The sequence below is a fragment of the Scophthalmus maximus genome, chromosome 1, assembly GCF_022379125.1.
Source record: "Scophthalmus maximus strain ysfricsl-2021 chromosome 1, ASM2237912v1, whole genome shotgun sequence".
Taxonomy (NCBI): Eukaryota; Metazoa; Chordata; class Actinopteri; order Pleuronectiformes; family Scophthalmidae; genus Scophthalmus; species Scophthalmus maximus.
Window position 1 is genome coordinate 9822070 of NC_061515.1, and position 19762 is coordinate 9841831.

General features: G+C 41.2%; 2 protein-coding genes across 4 annotated transcripts; both read right to left on the reverse strand.

Moving 5' to 3' along the window:
* Positions 1 to 31: 31 nt before the first annotated feature.
* igflr1 (IGF-like family receptor 1) lies at positions 32 to 3166 on the reverse strand. 2 transcript variants are annotated; one of them, XM_047332199.1, is made up of 6 exons: positions 2600 to 3166; positions 2254 to 2522; positions 1360 to 1438; positions 1192 to 1269; positions 931 to 1035; positions 32 to 647 (listed from the first exon to the last, which is right to left on the reverse strand). In XM_047332199.1, exons 1-6 carry the CDS (start codon positions 2682 to 2684, stop codon positions 322 to 324), a joined length of 942 nt encoding a protein of 313 aa, XP_047188155.1. In that variant the 5' UTR covers positions 2685 to 3166; the 3' UTR covers positions 32 to 321. The 2 variants fall into 2 exon arrangements, with proteins under 2 accessions (XP_047188155.1, XP_047188156.1); XM_047332200.1 differs by having other exon boundaries at positions 2329 to 2522; positions 2600 to 3162.
* Positions 3167 to 4027: 861 nt separating this feature from the next.
* Positions 4028 to 16468, reverse strand: zbtb32 (zinc finger and BTB domain containing 32). Of its 2 annotated transcripts, none has more exons than XM_035624941.2 (5): positions 16178 to 16468; positions 12688 to 13723; positions 11673 to 11782; positions 9524 to 9691; positions 4028 to 7427 (listed from the first exon to the last, which is right to left on the reverse strand). In XM_035624941.2, the coding sequence occupies exons 2-5, from the start codon at positions 13701 to 13703 to the stop codon at positions 7363 to 7365; spliced, it is 1359 nt and encodes a 452-aa protein (XP_035480834.1). In that variant the 5' UTR covers positions 13704 to 13723; positions 16178 to 16468; the 3' UTR covers positions 4028 to 7362. The 2 variants fall into 2 exon arrangements, with proteins under 2 accessions (XP_035480834.1, XP_035480827.1); XM_035624934.2 differs by lacking the exon at positions 4028 to 7427 and adding an exon at positions 7590 to 8607 and having other exon boundaries at positions 16178 to 16384.
* Positions 16469 to 19762: the final 3294 nt, after the last annotated feature.

Below are 19762 nucleotides of genomic sequence, written 5' to 3' on the forward strand. Positions count from 1 at the left end.
ATGTCCTTTGCCTAATAAAGATGTTAAGATGTTTGAACAAAACACTCAATTTTTTTATTATAAAAGAAGACGCGTAGAAAAACTAGTAATGTTTAAGCCATGAGCCTTCACTGGAATATTACAGAGATTTGTTGAATAACATTTCATGTATTTTAATAATAATATATTGGATTTATAAAGCGCTTTTCATGTACCGAAAGCGCTGGGTACAGTTTTTGGTTGTTTATATAAAAAAAAAAATGCTTACTGCAGAAAAGTGTGCTCATCTGCTCAGCCTGCACTGGCAGCTCATTTTGTCCAATCAGGGACGAAGCAGTGTTATCACATGGCGATCTCGTTAAGTCCGAGCCGGGCGAGAACGGCGATAGCGTCGTTACGCTCCATTTGTCTGAGCAGCTTTGCAAAGTTGGCTACTGTCCAGTCTGGGTGCCTGCTCGTGACCCCCTCCAGCACGGCTTTCAGGGGGCTCTTGCTGTCCTTCATGGAGTAGGTGTAGGTGATCCAGGTGGAGGGGAAGGAGCAGAGTGATGCCAGATGCTTGGTGCTCTTTACTATTTGGTTGTCCGGGTCCAACAAAATCACCAGCTCTTCTAAAACATCCAGGTTGTCCAGCACTGTCTGTAAAGGTGCCGACAGGATGTCAGGACCTGCAGAGGAAATATGAAGGCTGTTAGAACTGATAAATTGCAATAACTCCAATAATTTGCAGCCTGTTGCCATTGGCTGCTGATGCCGTTCAGTCTCTGTATCAGTCTGGGTTCCACTCAGTACATTGTTACCTCTCGTTACCATTAAAGGGCAGAACAGAAAAAACTACCCTGTTCTTACCCCTGGAGTGTAATTACATCACAGGACGTGTCATCAAGGAGAAACTGGAATCAGAGTTTGCCTTATATGGGACACAAAGAAAGAGCAGCAATGTCCACTCACTGAGAATGTCCTCCAGGTCGTTGTTGCAGGCCGGAGCAGAGAGCGGAGAGAATCCGTCTTTGACCAATGAAGACCTTTTGCTGAAACTCAGTACTGCGCCTCGGCCTGTGTAAACCCCAAGCATGAAAGACACACATAGTTTCAATGTCAGAGCTGCTTTACTATAGCAACATCTTTCCTCTGAGAAAAAAAGGGTTGGCTTGTGTGAAGTTTCCCAGTGTTTGATTCTCTTATCTGTATCTAAATCTTCAAAATACAAACCTCTGTTCCGCTTCCTGTAGATTATGAACGCGGATAAAGCAACCAGAATGCAAATTAGGATGGCTAATGGTACAGCCCCTGCAAAAATAGAACAAAAGGGAAAGGTTAAATTTTGAGGCTATGGAGAAATGTGAACTTGTTATATAACCGAGTGTGACTTAAACTTACATAGTAAAACAGAACTAATAGCTATCTGGCCCGAATCTGTTGCATGTGGTATTAAATTGGATCCAGTGTTTGTCGGAATCTGAAATGAAAACAGAGTGAACTCTCATTTTTTGGTAATTGACACACTCACTTCATTAGTTTTGTTATTCAATCAGCCAAACATGTGGCAGCACAGACATGTGCAAATACATGTCACCTAATGTTCACAAAATCAGCATGGGACAAAGGGGCGTCGAGTGTTGGTGCCAGACAGGCGGGTTTGGTCTGCTTTCTAAAACTTGATCTTCGATCAATAAATCTGAGAGTCAACGTAAAGCAAATCAAAGCTTCCGGTGAATTAAAAGGGGAATTAATTAAGTTACCTACCACTCTAATGAAAGAACTCATGACTCAAACCATGGGGGAGTTTTGTTTCTCATTTCCTTTTAGAGATAGAGACTTGTGTGTCAGTAGACTATAGGTGACAGAGCAAAATTGGCCCACGAGAGACGTGGTTAAAGTTAGAGCCTATTTAAAGTTTACTGTTGATTGTGCTGGTCCCTGAGAAGAAAGAAATGCCAAATTAAAAAATGATCAGGGTTGGGCAGCAATGGATTACAGATTACAAAAAATTAGTAACTATAATCAGACCAGATTACATGTGATACGAAATGTGTAATCGGATTATAGTTACATTATTGTCAAGGATTACTTGATTAAATTTTGATCGGGTCTTCAACATTGAATGATTAATCTGCCAAATACGTTTATGTGCATTGAAAATGTTTTCGAGTGGAGCTCCCAATTTTATGGTTGCGTCCATTTGTTTGTTTTTTTTTGTTTTTGTTTGTATAAAGTGCCTCATTCTTCAATGTTCGATTTTGCAGTAATCCAAAAGTATTCCGATTAGATTACCATTATCCAATGGATTACAAAAAACTGCCATGCGATCTGTAATCGGTAGTAGTCTCCCCGCAGCCCTCCACTCACTGTGGGCTCTTGACAGCGGGTGTCGGTGACACTGGTGCAGCTCCAGACGACGTGTGATCCGGGCGGACATGCAGAACAGGGCCGACATCGCGCCGTGCTGCCGTCGTTGAACTGCCCCTCTCCGCACGGCGAGTGGTGAGGCTCGTGGAGCCCTCCGTCGTCATCGTAGCCACAGTTGGGGGAGACTCCGTGCCCTGTGTCATTGAGAGAGAACAGTAACACAGTAGCACAGCAGTATAATATATTATGATATGATATAATATAGACCGACCTGGCTTGAAGGGGCACGGCACGCACTGGTCCCTGTACATATCATAGCGGGTCGTCGCATCAGGACATTTGACGGAGTGGCTCATCTTCTCTCGTCTACTCTCAGATATAACGGCTTCATCCCGTCTGCAGCTGCAGCGTCGAGGAGACCCGACCTGTCAATCGTACATGGCGCCACCCAGCGCGCGCGCGCACACACACACACTCACACACGTTTGTCTCTCTATAGTTGTGAGGACCCCCATTGACATAATGCATTCCCTAACCCCTTACCCTAACCTAAACCCCAGTCTAACCCTAAAAGCAAGTCGTAACCCTCGAACTACGGTGGCCCTGAAGTGCAAATCACAACGCCGAAGAGTAAACGCCGCGCCGAAAGTCCGGTAAAGTTGGAAAGATATTGACAGATTCTGACTTTCCGGTTCCATTACTTGTAAACGAAACGTTCTATAAACACAAGCGTAGCCTCTTCCCAATCAGAATTGTGTACACAATGAGCTACAGTAACATTTTCAATCCAAGTGACTTGAATTCCGGGCTGGAAGAATAACGTGTCTCTTTTTGCAGCGGCAGCGAGACGGTGTGAGCCGAGTGCCCAGGGACCGTCTGCAAAGTGCAACGCCAAAGACGAGCTCCACAAAAAAATCAATGGGTTCACTGCTCTTAACCTTAGTGTTACCAAAATCACACCAGGCAAAGATGAACTTCCCATGGTCACACCACAGCTCATATTTTGCACAAGAAATGCTTTTAGATCATTTTGATTTTTTTGTGGAGCGCGTTGGCGTTGGCGTTGCACTTTGCAGACGGTCCCTTGGCACTCGCCCCACACCGTCTCGCTGCCGCTGCACAAAGAGACACATGTTCTTCCTCCAGCTCGGAATTCAAGTCACTTGGATTGAAAATGTTACTGTTTCTCATTGTGTACACAATTCTGATTTGGACGACGCTACGCTTGTGTTGATAGAACGTTTCGTTTACAAGTAATGGAACCGGAAAGTCAGAATCTGTTTATCAAACAGCCCTTGATGTTGTCAACATGTCCTCACAACGTCAACATGTCCCACAACGTCAACATGTCTCACAACGTCAACATGTCCTCACAACGTCAACATGTCCCACAACGTCAACATGTCTCACAACGTCAACATGTCCTCACAACGTCAACATGTCCTCACAACGTCAACATGTCCCACAACGTCAACATGTCTCACAACGTCAACATGTCTCACAACGTCAACATGTCCTCACAACGTCAACATGTCTCACAACGTCAACATGTCCTCACAACGTCAACATGTCTCACAACGTCAACATGTCCTCACAACGTCAACATGTCCTCACAACGTCAACATGTCCCACAACGTCAACATGTCTCACAACGTCAACATGTCCTCACAACGTCAACATGTCCCACAACGTCAACATGTCCTCACAACGTCAACATGTCCTCACAACGTCAACATGTCCTCACAACGTCAACATGTCCTCACAACGTCAACATGTCTCACAACGTCAACATGTCTCATAACGTCAACATGTCCTCACAACGTCAACATGTCCCACAACAATGGTGTAGAGCCCAAATTGGAGCTCTCAACTATAGTATGACACAAACACACCCCCACACACACACAGAGAGACACACGCACACACACTATTTCAAATGAACTTCAGACTATGATCGTAAAAGCAATTCAATATGCATTTTTCTATCTTTTAAAATGTTTTTATTACACCAATAATTCTTGCTGGTTCACTTAGACACTAACTCGCTGACACTCCACCTGGGATTGTAAGAATGTCATCATCTTTGGCCTCAAGACTATAAAGTTACTGGTGGAAGTCAGTTTTAGCGGCGTGGTTTAGACATTGCGGTCGCTTCATCATGAAGGGAAAGTCCAACAAGCTGTGAGCTATTTGAGTTTTGGAGCTTGGTCCACAGCCTACCACATACAGGTTCAAGAGGAGATACCCCTGCCCTGCTGCTCTAGTGTTTGGCTTTGAGAGCTTTATGTAGTTAGTTGTTGTGACTGCTTTCAGTTAAAGTATGCTATGTGAGATTGAGGGCACAGCAAAATGGGGGAAGGTCTTTTCTCTTTCTGAGTCATTCGGAGTATCTTCCGTCAGTCTGGTCTAAATTTCCGGATATGCGAGGGACTTCTGGGGGTTGATCGTCATCAGATAGATCATTATCAAATGTAAGTGCCTCACAAATATTGCATGTAGGAGAGCACTTCCTTTATGCTTGAGGTACTGAATTTGAAGAGGAAAAGGAAGAATCAAGTTGTGGTGCATTGTGAAAAAAGAAGATTGCCCAACCTAAAGAAAATACTTCAGTTGGCAACAAACAAATGTCATCAGTTTGTTCAACTGAAAGTTATCAATTGTTGACTTGAACAAACTTCATTAATTTCCAGTTGATGTTAGTTGGTAGGAAATTGTCTTTTTTCATTGTAGGGAAGAGCTGTTTCCTCTGCTCTCTCTTGTGAACACCATGTGGAACAGTTTTCAGCATTTGCACTTCTTACCTACAGATTTACTGTAGGCTCTGTATAAAAATCAGGAGCATCGTCGTGTTGATTGTTTGCTACTGTTATAGGGCACCAAGTTGATGCTATTAGAAAACTTAAACTATATATGTGAGTATGTGTGGTTTTGTAATACAATGAAGGAATGCAGACTCTTAGCTGACTGCCAGAGCCCCATGCCAATGATATCAGTCATCCTTGATGACAGTAACGATTAAAAAAAAAAAATCCAGCCCCACCTAAAGCAACTGATGAAGGCAAGTTGTGTCAAATTGTGAATCAGAGTGAGATCAGCTAGAAGAAGAATTTCCGAAAGACTAAGACGCTGGTATAGCTCACACTGTGAACACGTACACACAATGACAGGCCGTGAGCAGTTTCAGTAGATTGTCCGTTGTAAAGCACAACATCTATAGTATATAACACTAGGATTTGATATTATACAATTCATTTGGCTATGAAAGTAACAACCTTTGGCACCTGTAAGGGGATTGGAAATCAAGACTGAGAGTCAACAAATTCTCGCCCCAGGACCCAGGACACTGTGGCACATGCACGGGAGGATACGAACCGGGACGGATGTGGCGCAAAATGAAGAGTAAAGGGATCACTGGTTGCAATTCTTCCTGAGGAGGACGTGAATGTGTGAACCACATTTCATACAAATCCATCCAATAATTGTCAGCACATTTGATCCAAAACTTAAGTGTCAACATCAGGGTGGCGTTACACATCACCGTGATGTTGACATTTAAGCTTCTCTCTTTCCCAATTCCAGCTGCTCACACCCATTGAGACGGAGGTGGAAATGTTTTGTCAGTGTTGTGGTATTACAAATAAAACTTTATCTGTGTAGCAAGATTTATGATGCAAAATGACTAAGATTTCTGGGGAAAAAACAATTCACCTTCATCTGAGTCATTGACAGAATAACAGTTTAAAAAAATAAAAATATTTCAAAAGTATTCTAATTTCTTGATAAATCATATCGATTTAAAGTTGGACACAGCTAAATACTGTTACCTAACTGTAAAATCTCAAAGCCAGGGCTTTCTTCCACGTTGAAGAAAAACAACAACAACTGGAAATAACCCCCATCATCCCACAGTTCTGCACAGAGAAACCTAAATTCCTCCGTTGAGGATATTTATGTGCCCTCTCCTACTGCCATGGGTGAAAAGCTGGCTTTTCTGTTTTCTGTTTCCTGAAATCTGTTTTAAAAAGCTAACTTATTTACTCAAGCATTTGAAACAGGCAGATGTCTTTTCTTTTTTAAAAATGTGTAGCATGTTGTTTTTAGTTGTTATTGATATCCAACGGGAAAGCCATGGCAGATGATGGCAAAAGTCAAAATAACACTTTTAGAGGTTGTTAGAGGAGAGATGGAGGGACTCTTGCTAAGTTTCTGGTGCACATTTAATTTGAATAGTGAGTTTAAGCCCCCATATTATTCATTTTTCATTCACACATTTGATAAGTTATGAATATTTATGTTTTATCCTCTATCTTACTTTTGAAATATGTAGAAGAATCCTTGTCAGGCTTTTGGGGCTGATCTAGTAATGTTTTGTTAAGATCTGAGATATTAATATGACAGATGAATGAATTATTATCTGCTAAGCCAATGTGGGCTGGGCTGTCTATGACACAATGTAATATAGATTCATTGAGAATGTGCAGTAGGTGTAAGTTCTAGGAGAGAGGGTTGGGGACAAGTTGATTATCTTCTGTTATGTTCCAGTCTAAACAAAAAGGACATTCTAAACGTCACAGCAGCACAACACTACTACTGCACTGTTATTGCATCAGATTACATTATAGTTCAGATGTTCACAGCAATGAATTTTACATGGCCATTTTCGCTGAAGACATTTTGTCACACAGGGAAACATTCAGGTGTAAATAATTAAAATGCCTGGTGGAGACTTAAAGCACATAGCGACATCGTGTGGCGAATGATGTGTACTCCAACTTTAAGGTGCTGATGTTTGACTGGCTCAGCACTAACATCTTCTTCCATCTCATTTTATTGCCCAGGATATGATGTGCCAAGTTAAAACATCCTATATATCGAAGCAGAGATTGAGCGGGGCCGGGGGCGCTCGCTTTGAACCCCTCCGCTCGATTTGGGTCCATTCAAAGTAGACCTGCATCGTTTCCACACCACTTACCAGGTACCACTGTCTGACTGCACCACAGGCCACGTGCATCAGTTAATGGCTCTGTTGGTCTGTCAAGTCCAAGACTTCAACGCCAGTGGAGAGTGGGCAACCTGGGCACCCTGGGCAGAGGGAACGGCTGAGGAGTACAAAGACAAGCAACCAACTCATGGAGGATTCACTGTAACATTCAGGAGGAGAGAGCATGCAGGGAGTGCCAACAAAAGAAAGGTCAGCTGCCCTCGGCTCCCCCAGCACTTCCTTTAACATGTACATGACTGTAAAAACTACAAGACAGCTGTTGTTTGTAAGCGTGTTTATTTGATGCTTTAATAGTTTAAACATATCCATTCATTATAACCTATAATTGAAACATGAGTTTACTTTTCATTTAGTTTCTACCTCATACTCATTGAAATAATGTCTCAAAAATCAGCAAATAGTGGAAGGAGGTAATGTGCATGGCTACATACTGAATACGTATCTGTTCATATGCTGCAGGGACATACAACTAACATCTGTTGCTTCTACAGAGGTACGACAGTTGCTCAATACAAAACCACTTTTAAACTTCTGGGTCACATGCTACGGTTTATCCATGCCTTTGTAGGCAAAGGCAGTGAAAGAGTGACAATGCAGAAAACATAAAAGAATAAAACACTGGACTGGTTTTTGGTCACCATGACAAACGTAACTCCAGTTGCCCACAACATCCCCCGTTTCCAATGTTACTGGCAGTCAAATTTATCATTTTACAATATGTGGTATTTGACTGACTTTGGTCTCACGAGCAGTGCGAAGGCTCACGGCCAGTGTTTACCAACGCCGAGGAAGACTCTAACTCCTCCTCCTACCTTATCTTATTGCTTTTCTCTGAGACTAAAACAACAAGGGGCTTGAATTCTCTTTTTTTAGTGGATGAACTAGATTCATTGGAATTTTAACTGGAGATCCAATGCATCAGTATGTTGGTTTTTTTTGGCTGACTAAATCCAGATCAGTTAATGGTAATATGTGTGGTCATTTATAATGTCCATATAATATATTCCAGTTATGTGCTTTTTTTCTGGCTGTGTTTTGGGGCGTGGCTCAGATGTGGGAGGTGTACAGGTAGGTGCTGTTGATGCTCCAGTCCGGGGGGAAGTCCTGCGTTGCGTGGCTCTTGACGTGTCTCTGCATGGCGACCAGGCTGCTGCAGAACTCCAGGCACACGGTGCACTGGTAGGGCGCGGCGCCGCCGTGAGTTCGCAGGTGCTTGATCATGGCCGAGTAGTCCCGCGAGCGCTGACCACAGAGGCGACACTCGAAGGGCTTCTCCCCTTGAGGCCGAGAGAAGACAGAGAGCAGGGGGCCACAGGAAGGGAGGCAGTGGTGGGGGGAGAGAGGTGTGCTCATGTGAGAGAGGGTCTCCTACCTCAAAGAGTTATAAATGTATTCATCCCCAGTGCTTTAACATTGGTCAATCACAAATATTCTGCCATAGTGATTGAATGCAATTTATCAGTTAAATTCAATTAAATGTGGCCACTATTATCTAGCTCCTCCATATGTTCATTCAAACAAGCGCACCATATGATTATGTTCCTTTAGGTTGTGTACTGTATATGCCGTATATAGTTATATATAAAACTCTTATACATTTAGAGTAACATAGAGTTACATAGAGTAACAGGAACAGCAGTTGAGTTTTACTGTTGTTTGGTACATCTGTGTGTAAGACAGGGAAAGTGTTCACATCTAAGTTTGGCATCTTTCAGCTTTTGGACAACTGTACATTTTGGTTCAAGATTACAGGAAACATCAAAGTTGCTCATTAAAATCTTGTGTCCTTATTCGTGCAGAGAAATCTTTCGGAGTGGAGTTTGATATAAATGTTGCAGGGTAAAAAAGCTGGTAAAACCTGGATTTTCTGTCCGTGCAAGTTTCAAGTTTCTGCGAAGTGAGCTTTAAACGAGTTTGCTTTCAACTATAATGCAAAGTATGTGTGTTTCCATGCTATGCTAACAACTAGCCTCAATTCTACAATTGTTACTTTTCAGCATTTTAATGTGAATGGCAATTCAAGGTCAAAGTGCCTTTGGCCCATTCAACTTCACTATACTTGAATTTAAGAAATATATTACATTTTGAAACTGTTTGTTGGTTTTGTGTCCAACAACATAGAACAATAATTATTAGGCATTACTGTGAGTGGGCTTAGTCTTAGATCCTAATGCGATATGATGGTGTACTTACCGGTGTGAACTCGGTGGTGTGTGTCCAGCTGGTGTTTCAGGCTGAACTTTTTGGGACAGTGTTGGCACTGGTAGGGTTTGTCTCTTCTGTGGTCTTGCTGATTGGACGGTGGCTCACGCTGCACCACATCTCCTCTTCCACACAACCGACACCCTGCGCAGGCCTCACCTGTGCAACGGACAAGATGGGACAAAACAGGTGAAGGTGTGAACACTGAGGTGGGCAGACTGACCCGGCTGTTCAAAAACACAACAAAACAAAAAAAAACACCATTACAGTTGTTTCCTTTCCTGTCATACTTCCGTCCTTAAAGACACCCACTTAGAACAGCAGTGATCAGTTACTTAAGATAAAGTGAAGTGAATTTATTTTAGAGCGGCAACAATGAGATGAATCAATGTGTAGTTCACACAATGTGTAAATTACACAATTATCAAATTCAAATGATTTGATTGTTGATTGATTGCTCCAGCTTCTCCATGTGACCGTCTTCTGCCGTTCAGTTCATAAACTGAATACCACTGGGTTTTGGTTTGTCGGTTAAATAGAACAAGACATTGACAAAAAATAACCACATCTGCCATGTGGACTTCAATTCATTTATTGATTCATTTTCATTTTTTCGTTTTTTTAAAGCAATCGCACTTTGAACTCAACGCAACTGAACAGCTCTTTTATTGTGTTATTATAATTGCTTGTAGCACTTTAGACCAAACCATCAATCACTTGAGTAAGCGAGTGATCAGCAGATTGATCAGTAATCTAGGTGATCGTTTGCTGCAGCTATAGCGCATTTGTAAAAGCAAACTGTTTTCAGACCTGCTAAAGTCGACAGTGGCATGACACTCAGGCTTATCATGCTAATCGATATCTGATCTGATTTGTCCAGTTCATGAAAAAGAAAAAATTCCAGTTTATTGCATGATATTCAAAGTAATGTGTTCAGAGGCACGCGTCTGTTTCTGGTCGACATCCTGTTGCAAGACAATAAATTCACGTTCTATGAGTCTACTTTCCTGTCACTGTGTGTGTGTCGTCTGCAGCCACGCCAACTTAGTGATTATTTTTTAAAAAAACACAAAGGTGTGACTTTGAGGTTGAGGTAGCAACTCCAAAGCCTTTCAGTCCCTTATATGTTTTTTTGGGGGTTTCTCGAGTAAAAGCTTGGGCCTCATGGTTTAGACAGGATGCTGAAATAAGTAGGAGGTGTACCGTAGTAGAGGGAAATGAAAGGTACAACCACAATTGAACGCTCACCACTCTACACAACCTACTGCGACCTGTTGTCATTAGCAGGTTTCCTGAATATTTCTCTTCAGTTCTCACTTTATAAACCATCTTATATAGTTAACGCCTACATTTACGGTGCCCCTTAACATTTTAATGTGCACGACTAGTATTATTTCAATGAAGGAAAAGGAAAAATCACCTAGTGAGCGCTGGTTCTTAAATTCTTCATTGATATTTTTTATGTTTACATGTTTTTTTCTTGTGTAATTATGTTTTAGATTATACATTAAAGGCTTATTCACCACATTTTTGGCTGCTGTGCAGGGACATATCTGTAAAGCATGTGGTTTTTGTATAACATCTTGAGGTATGAACATAATGTTCCATTGAGCAGAGAAAGACACAACATGTTTATCAGTTTATCAGATAAGCTTCATAATTAAAAAAAAAGAAATTAATGATCTTACAAACATTTACTTCAAGTCTTTTGGGTTAGCTTATTGTTCATGTTATTGCAGCGACTTTACACTCATATCATGAGAATTTATTAAAATAAATCCATAAGTATGATTTTTTTTGCATAGGACAAACCATGGTAGCGATGGAGTACATACTGTACTGCATGTATCTAGCTGTATCTGGTAACCACACAACTGCTCCTGCTGCACTATGCTCTCAAAACCACAACTCTCTTTATCACTTTCCACTGCATAGCTGAGTATCTTGAGTCTGCAAGGGTTAGGGGTCATGATAAGAACTGTCTTACAGACTTGTCAAATTCATCATTTCTATGCAGAAGAGACCGTGCTACAGCCTTGATCTTACTGTATAATAATAATAATAGTAATAGCAGGTTCAATTTGTTGTGATCATTTAAAAACAGTAAGTGTTCTGTTGGTCCTAATAATCATATCATTACCTGATGGTGCGGAGGCTGATTCCTGCAGCACTGGATCAACGGTGAGGCCTTTATTGCAGCGATGGCAGTCTTCCACTCTCTCTGGGCTGCCTTTGGGCACTTGGTGGTATCTGAGGAGAAGAAATTTTTTTCTTGATGCAGCAGTCGTACAAGACTGCACTAATCGTATATATTATAATAGAATAACAATGGAGAAACTCTTTTATTTGAGTGCCAAAAGAAGCTCTACCGGAGAAATATACAGCAAGTAAAAGTAAAACATAACAATCTCTCAGTCTGCACGTATTTTATAGCATTATGTGTTATCTCAGATTACTTTCTTAAACGCCATTTCCTTCCTCTCAATCCCCAACCACAAGAAATTCACAGCACCATTTTGAGATTAAAAAAAAGAAAAAGAAAAAACTAAATAACATATAATGTTGTAAAGCAATTTGTTCCCCACTAAGATCCATAAAGGTTTTGAACAAATTGTTTGTGGTACAGCCATGGCCTCTCGAGACACAGAGGCTGTGTTTCGGTGGGTGGAAAATCGTGAGTTCTGCATAGGTGGGGAGAAATGTAGGGGGCTCCCCTTGGTACACTGTTAAGTTACACTGAATGAAACACAGCACAATTTGCACAGGCTTGAAAAGGTAAAATGGGCTAATAGCACTATTTAGTGGCACTAAAGGACAGTGGATTTATTCAGAGGGAGAGCAAGGCATGAAGGGTTTCAATTAAAATTAACATATACTGAAAAAAAAATCAACTTGCTCCTCTTGTTCGTACCAAGGTCTGAAAACTAGGATTATGATTAGTCAGAAAAGAGTCTGAGTGCCTGGGACTGACAGGGAAGGGTTAACAGGTGAAACCGCTCTGGTTGGAAAGTGCAGTGAGTCAGGTAGAGGCTGTCGCAAGGGAACAACTGAGCAGACTGGGGGATTCTAGATGAGTCTGTGAGAGGAAAAATAGGGAGACAATGACTGAAAATAAAAACTGACATTTCCAAAATCATGTCCAAGCGCTGACTCACCTTTGCTCAACACCTTGAACAGGCGCGCTAAAGGCTCTTTGGCTGGGTTTTTTTCTTCTCAACAGGCCTTGCTTGATTATGCCTCTCATCCCTGGGGATCCAGTGTAGTAGTGTTGTGTACAACTTGGATAAAAGCCTGAGTGGCGCGTTACGGAGTTGTGAACTTGGTTTTGAAAATGCGGGCTCAGTAAGGGGAACATGTGGGGAGTGGAGAGAGAGAAGGGGTATGCTGCCGAGGACTGATTTGGGGACTGTCGAGGGTGTGCTCCAAAGAAGTTTGAATAGTTTTCTGCTATTTGCCTCAGGGTGTTCACAGAGCTCCACATGTTTGCGGAGAAAGTCCAGGGAGAGGAGGAAGAGGAACTGCTGACAGCAGGCCTGGTGAGAACACTGTCAGCGTTGTAGGGTGCTGGTGACAACGGGGACAGCCTGGGCTTCTTTCTTGTGGCTGGTGAACTACTGTGGTTCTTTGCAGAAAGATTTTCCCTGACAATGCTTCCGCTTGCTTTCCTCCCAGACGAGGAAGTCTCTTGGAGCTTCTCCTCTTGGACTGGACTTCCTTTTTTCTTTTGAACCGTTTCCATAGCACTTTCTTTTTCTTCTTTGACATGTTTGACTTCTCCGCTCTCCTCCTCTTCCCTGGCTCTGTGGTCGAGGGTATCCAGCTGTTTGCGGCACTGGTCCTCCAGCGGCGGCATCTCCAGCAGCTGAGCAGCTCTCAGCAGCAGGTACAGGTCTTCCACAGACACCTCGAGGGCCTGGGTGTAGGTGAAGTCCAGCACCTGCTGGAAGGTGCGTGGTGAGAAGTACTCCAGGGTACAGTGGGCTGGGAAGTCTGGGTCACCTTGGGCTAGCTGCTGTGCCAGTCTCCTGCTCGCGCAGGCCAGTACTAGCCGGTGAGCCCTGAATGTATGACTCTTCACGGAGATGATGGCATCACACAGTGACCCCGAGCGGCGTAAAGCATCTGCCTGCTGCAGGAAGTGGAAATATTGGGTGTTGTTGATTCGGATCATTTCTGAAGTTTGTAGAAATTCTAAGAGAAGGTCAAAGGGAAAAAAAAAATCCAAAGCGAGATTAAATTAGATCATGCCTACACTGTGGTAACACATGTTCCATGAACACTATTTGCCAGCTTGCTACCAGGTGTGTGACATCTGCAAATTTGCTAGATTGCATGTAAGAAACCCCCCCCCATCATTTCCAGACAGCATCACCTGTAGAGTGAGAGTTGAGGAGGCATCAAGTCGGTGGAGTGGTGAATTTAATTTTCTGCTACTATTTTCTGCAAACGACCACAGATTTGTATTTTAAAGCAAATAACCAACCAAAAAGATGTATATCTTCTCTGACAGTTGAATGCACACACTGTCTCTATCAAACCGTCAGAAAAAATGTTTCTGAGTCCCAGTATTGTCTAATATTGTGTCTGACTGTCTGGTTAAAGGGTGGAAATGTTTTCTGAAAGCTTTGATATTCGACGCTCACATACACACTCTGAAGCCACAAAGCCCGAACAGTACACGAAACCATGACTAATGACTGTACACATGAGTAAACATGAGTAAAGTTTGTACATCAACAACTGTACTCGGGCACCATGAACACCGAAGGCAAGCGTGCGCAGGGGTGGAATATGTAAATATGTAAGTATGTCACAGAAATGCTAACTGAATTTGAATCTAAAATTGTGAACACATGGATGAGAACACTGTAGTTGTACATCGATTGTCATTTAGTCTGAAGTGTAAGATGAATGTACACAGTGTGCGGTCGGTTTCTGCAGCGGACGCACTGTGAGCTATTACAGAGATTCGATTTTTGTTGCAGAGTCGCAAACATATTCGTTCCTCCGATGTTGAGTGTAAATGGAAAGTAGATGTGAAACGAAATGACATTTAGTTACTGGAATTCTTTTTGATGCAGATGCATTTGTGCGTCCTCTCAAAACCTCCTTCTCTCTTTCTGTTGTTAAGTCAATTCATTCATTGAAGTTAAAGAACCGAAGACCATCCATTCCAAATTACTTCTTAATTATTACTCTTGGATATATCCTTAGAAATTATTTGTTTGTATAATGTTGTTTTAGCTTGTTGTAACATATTTGTCAGTAACGTAGATTATTGTGTTTATTATGTATTCGTTATGTTTTGTTTATGCTACTGCGCATTGCACTGAGAGTGAAAATGACGCAGAAAGTCGCTCTTCATTATTTATCTTGAACAAAAGCTCATTACAGTAACAACATTTTTTATTGTCGACTGCACAGTGTCGAGAGCACATAGAAAAAATTCATATGACAATTGAGCATGTATCAGTGCATCAGAGCGCACCTGAACATACAGAAGTACCATAGACCCGTTTCTTATGCTCTTTACGGCATTGAAAAACTTAGGATTGCTTCATCAAAATTGTCATATTATGCATGAAATATACATTATATAACTTTGGCCAGTTTCATACATTTAACAACTGATATGAATGAATTTTACTTTAGATTAAACCGCTGTGCTTGCAGTTAACTATTAGTACGTTGGTCATTTTAATTAATTTTTCGTATTGCTTCTTATGAATATATATGTATACTATTACCAATAATAATAATAATAATAATTATTATTATAATAATAGTTATAATAATAATAACAGTATATAGTTGTGTATTAGTGGTAACACTAATTTAGCGAGTGGATTCATCTGATGTTATACAGTAAATATTGTGATAAATAACTTTGAATAAACTTTGCTTAATAACATTTATTATGTGCACTGAGCGTTTGCCGACACATTTAAGTAGCGTAGAGTGTGCGATACATACCTATGCTGCATTTAAGTGACGTTTGTGAAGCATGAGATTTCAGTTGTTTGTCAGATTGTACTTTCAAGCGTAGAGGCTCTCTACCTTTTCATATTGATGCGATGCACCGGACATGTATGTTGTCTAATTTTAAATTATGTGTTTAAGCAATGCATGTGGCAGTGCTCTCCTTGTGGACTCAAATCAATTCTTCTGTTGGATTGTATTTCGCGTCAAGACTTTGTTAACCTTAATCTTAATCTCTTTTTCTCAAGACTACATTTGGTTCATAAAGTGGCTTGTGCAATAATCTATTTCCCTCTGATGCGGCTCAAATCTACAAAGCACTCTTTGTAGAGTTGTGACATAGTCAGCAGGTCTTTGAGCTCCTTGCAAGCACAGTATATGTCAAAGCACACACGGGGGAAAACCATGCATGCATATGTCAGATTTACACGTCCTTTGACAGGACATGAGCGTACAGTCACCGTCGCCGCAGCTCATATGTATGTAAAGGACTAAAAAGTCTCCATGGGCAGGAGAAGATCAACAGCGACACAGTAGGTTTACAGCAGATCACAGAAAACACAGCTGAAGAGACCAAAGATGAGCAATGTTAAAGCGCATCTGCTTGTGGTTGTAAGTAAAAAAAAAAAGGTAAGAAGCAGCAAGCTTTGTGATTGAGACACTTACCCGCTGTTTAGTGACTGTTCTCCCTGGAGAGTGACGAACTGCCTCACATCGTGACAGGGAAGGGACTTCTAAAGAGACATGTCTGTCTGGGTACAGGTTTGCTCTGGGACAAGGTGGTTTCCTCTTTTGTCTTTACAGTCCCTCCTCTTCAACTCATCTCTCCCTCGTTGGCTCATCGATTACAGTTCTAAAAGGCTTGATTGAACTTTCTCCTAAGTACACAAGTTCCTTGTTTGATTTTGTTTATTTTACTAGAATAATGGAGGCGGTTTTAACTGTTCAACGTTCTCTACTACTTGCCTTGTACAAAGTATAAAGAGTCGAAAAAAACAACGAAACCTTCATTGTTTTTCCGACTTGACCAAATGATAAAACTGTGTGTGTGTGTGTGTGTGTGTGTGTGTGTTTGTTTGTGTGTGAGAGAGAAACGGGAGCAGTGGTTAAAGTGTGCCCTACAGATGCTGGGTCCCTCTAAATGCTGTACCTGATTTCCTGCTCAAACCTCACTTGCTGGTCACTACATTAATAGGCTGCTCAGTGCTCAGACAAATACCACTTCAAAGACACTGATCTGTGACGGGAAACATTCAGACAAAAGCCCAGTGGCACCAGCATGCAGAGCGAGGCTTCACTGAGACCCGCATCCTCGAAATAGAATTGTCTGCACTGTCGTTCAATATGTCAGATACAGGCGTGAAAATATGAAAAAAACAAAAAAGAGTAGTGTGTACTGCATATACAGTAATATATATATTTATGTATATATATATATGCATATATATATATATACTGAAAATTGTGTTTCTTCCAAGTTACCATTTACCAAGCCATCAATAATGTTCTCAATATGCACATTATAATGCATTAAAACTTTCATATTCTAACTATATATTACAATAATTAAGATAAATGTGCAGATTTACCTTAAATGATTATTAGATCGTCCTTCTAATTTTGTTAACTTCATTTTTACAGTCAAACCCCAGCAGGCCAGTGCTTTCAGTGGAGATAGTGGACAGTCAATTTTATCAACTTGCTGGTGTTGAACTTTAGACACCAGGCAGCTTAAGTCCCAGTTATTGTCTCAGGAGTTGGTGGGGAACGACCTAAAAGGAGAGTGGACTTCGATACATCAGCTGGCCGGAAACATGGATAGATGTGTAAACAGATACTGCAGTGTTGGCTAGAGAGTTTGTATTTCAGACCTTTTCATAAAGAGAGGTGCATTCATTGCAATTAGCTGAAAAGAGAAATAAATACCAAAGATATTTAGTGCTCTCTGTGTCCTGTTCACCAGACAAGACTGTAGCTCGTCAGTTCATAACTTTTATATTTATATATTTAGTTTCTGATTACAGGAGAACAATGTTTAATTGAGGCAAAGGTACTGACTGGTTTTTGCAGGTTACCAGTTTATTCTGGAGATTAACTTGTGTGCTATACATTACCAAACGTAAGATTTTAACATTAAAGCTGAAGACAAGGGGGCATTCAAATGAACATCTTGATTTGCACTCATGCAGATATGGGAAAATTAATAAACCCTTAAATCTTACGATTTAAAGTTTGCAAGTGTAATGGAACCTTAATACAGCTAGATTCACTAGGTCCTGCTATGTAGCATTGTGTCTGTCAAAATGTCTTCCTCACCAACAGTATAATGTCATGGGGGAGTGTTAACCACATGTGTCTTTCCATGTAATTGTCCTTGTAATGGTTTCCTTGTCGTTACAGGTTTGACATGTTGAAGCACCGAGAGAGGTGCAACATTGACATGAGTTGTCTTTGTCTATACATGTCCCTCTGCGTCTCTCTGTCCCGCTCTCAGTTTGAGTGACATTTAAGGCCACTGTGAATACCTTGGTCTGTGCGAACGGATGGCGTCAGGTACTGCTTAAACCGCTGGGCAGTCTGCTCTCATCTCTCTGCCTCTGAGAAATTAGCATTATACCAGTACTTAAATGTCACCGTGTGCCATATGGTACGGAGACGGCCAGAGCTGATGCATTTAGGGCTTCACCTGCCAGTAATATCAAGACTGTCAGCCCCCCACCCCAACCCCACACACACTCTTACACACATACACTCTTCAGCACCCACAATCCCCTCACTGTCAGTTTAACAGCCACCCTCAGACACCCTACCCAGAACTGGCGCTGACTCACTGATTTCTAACTGTGTGGGTCTCACCTCCAAGCCCCTGATGGGATGTGGATGATGCGTGTATTTTTTTTTTTTTTATTCATCAAGTGCACAGTTCATCATTTTTTTAAATCATCTTTGATCCACCCCTTTTTTTTAAAACTGTGCACACCAAGGGGTTTCATATTGTTGTCTTGCTGAATGAATCAAAGTGCTACCGAACTAAACAAAAATGCGCGAGACTGCGATGTGATAAAAGTCTGGGTTGTATGAGTTGTCCTACATTACTACAGTGGTGGTACGTGAACAGTCGACTTCAGAGAACCCACTATCAAGATGATTGATGTGCACCGGAGGCATCAATGACAAACTGTCACTGTACAGCCGCAGAGCCTTTTCACAGTAATCGGGGTGAGCAGGACTATACCAGTCAGTGTTGTGGTTTGGAAGCAGTGAAACAGCCCTTGGGGCTGGGACCTGACACTTCTTTGTAATTTGTGGGTGAAACCAGCGTGGGTCCTATCCACGCTAGTGGCTGTCAGGTTAAGTGATGCTTTGGAACTTACATGCGGAGGGCCTGATGTTTGTTGCTGCAGAAAAGTTCAACACACACACCACAGAAACAGTAGATCATTACTCATTACATGCATAAAGTTCAAAGGAAGATTCGCATCTGTTGATAAGAATGAATTAGAGATTACCTTGGGTAAAAAAGTACTCTGCTGTAGGTCAGCTTTCTCTGTACCATAATTGTTTTTACTAATATTTTAGCTCTGGTACCTTATATGCACAACTTCATACATAATGGCCTCAAAAACGGAAAGAATCATTGAAACTTATGTTTTGTTTCCTCATCTTAAATGGGGTTAACGAGGTCATATGAATCACATGCTTCGTGACATAGGAAGTGAACTGCGAATCTGGAAGTGAAACTACACTGTGGACAGAGAAAAAAAAATCTTAAGGGTTACATTTTGTACATCAAATAATATCAAATAAATCATATTATGTGATTGTTTGATACACAGACTAACAGGATTTGAATTTTGGACTGAATCTTCATTATTGCTGTATTATCATAATTTCTAACTCATTTGGGTTTTCAGTAATGGAACTAATTGTAATTTGTATTATAATGTTACATGAACAGACATTTTCTAGTAAACTAAATGTTTCTTTTTCCAGAGAAATTCAACTGAGGAGATGCTAGAGAAGATTTTTTTTTTTCTTTTTTTTTTCCAGTGAGTAAGAGAGACAGTTTCCCCCTCTTTGTTTTGGCATTTACATCACAGGGGTTTCAGGTGTTGCCTTGTGTGGTCAGCTTTGAGAAAAAAAAATTCACAAAGAACAGACACAGTGAGTAATGGGTCACTCGTTTTTTTTTTTATTACACTTTTAATTAGCTTGACCAGTTTTAAATTTCTCAGATTGCTTACAAATACA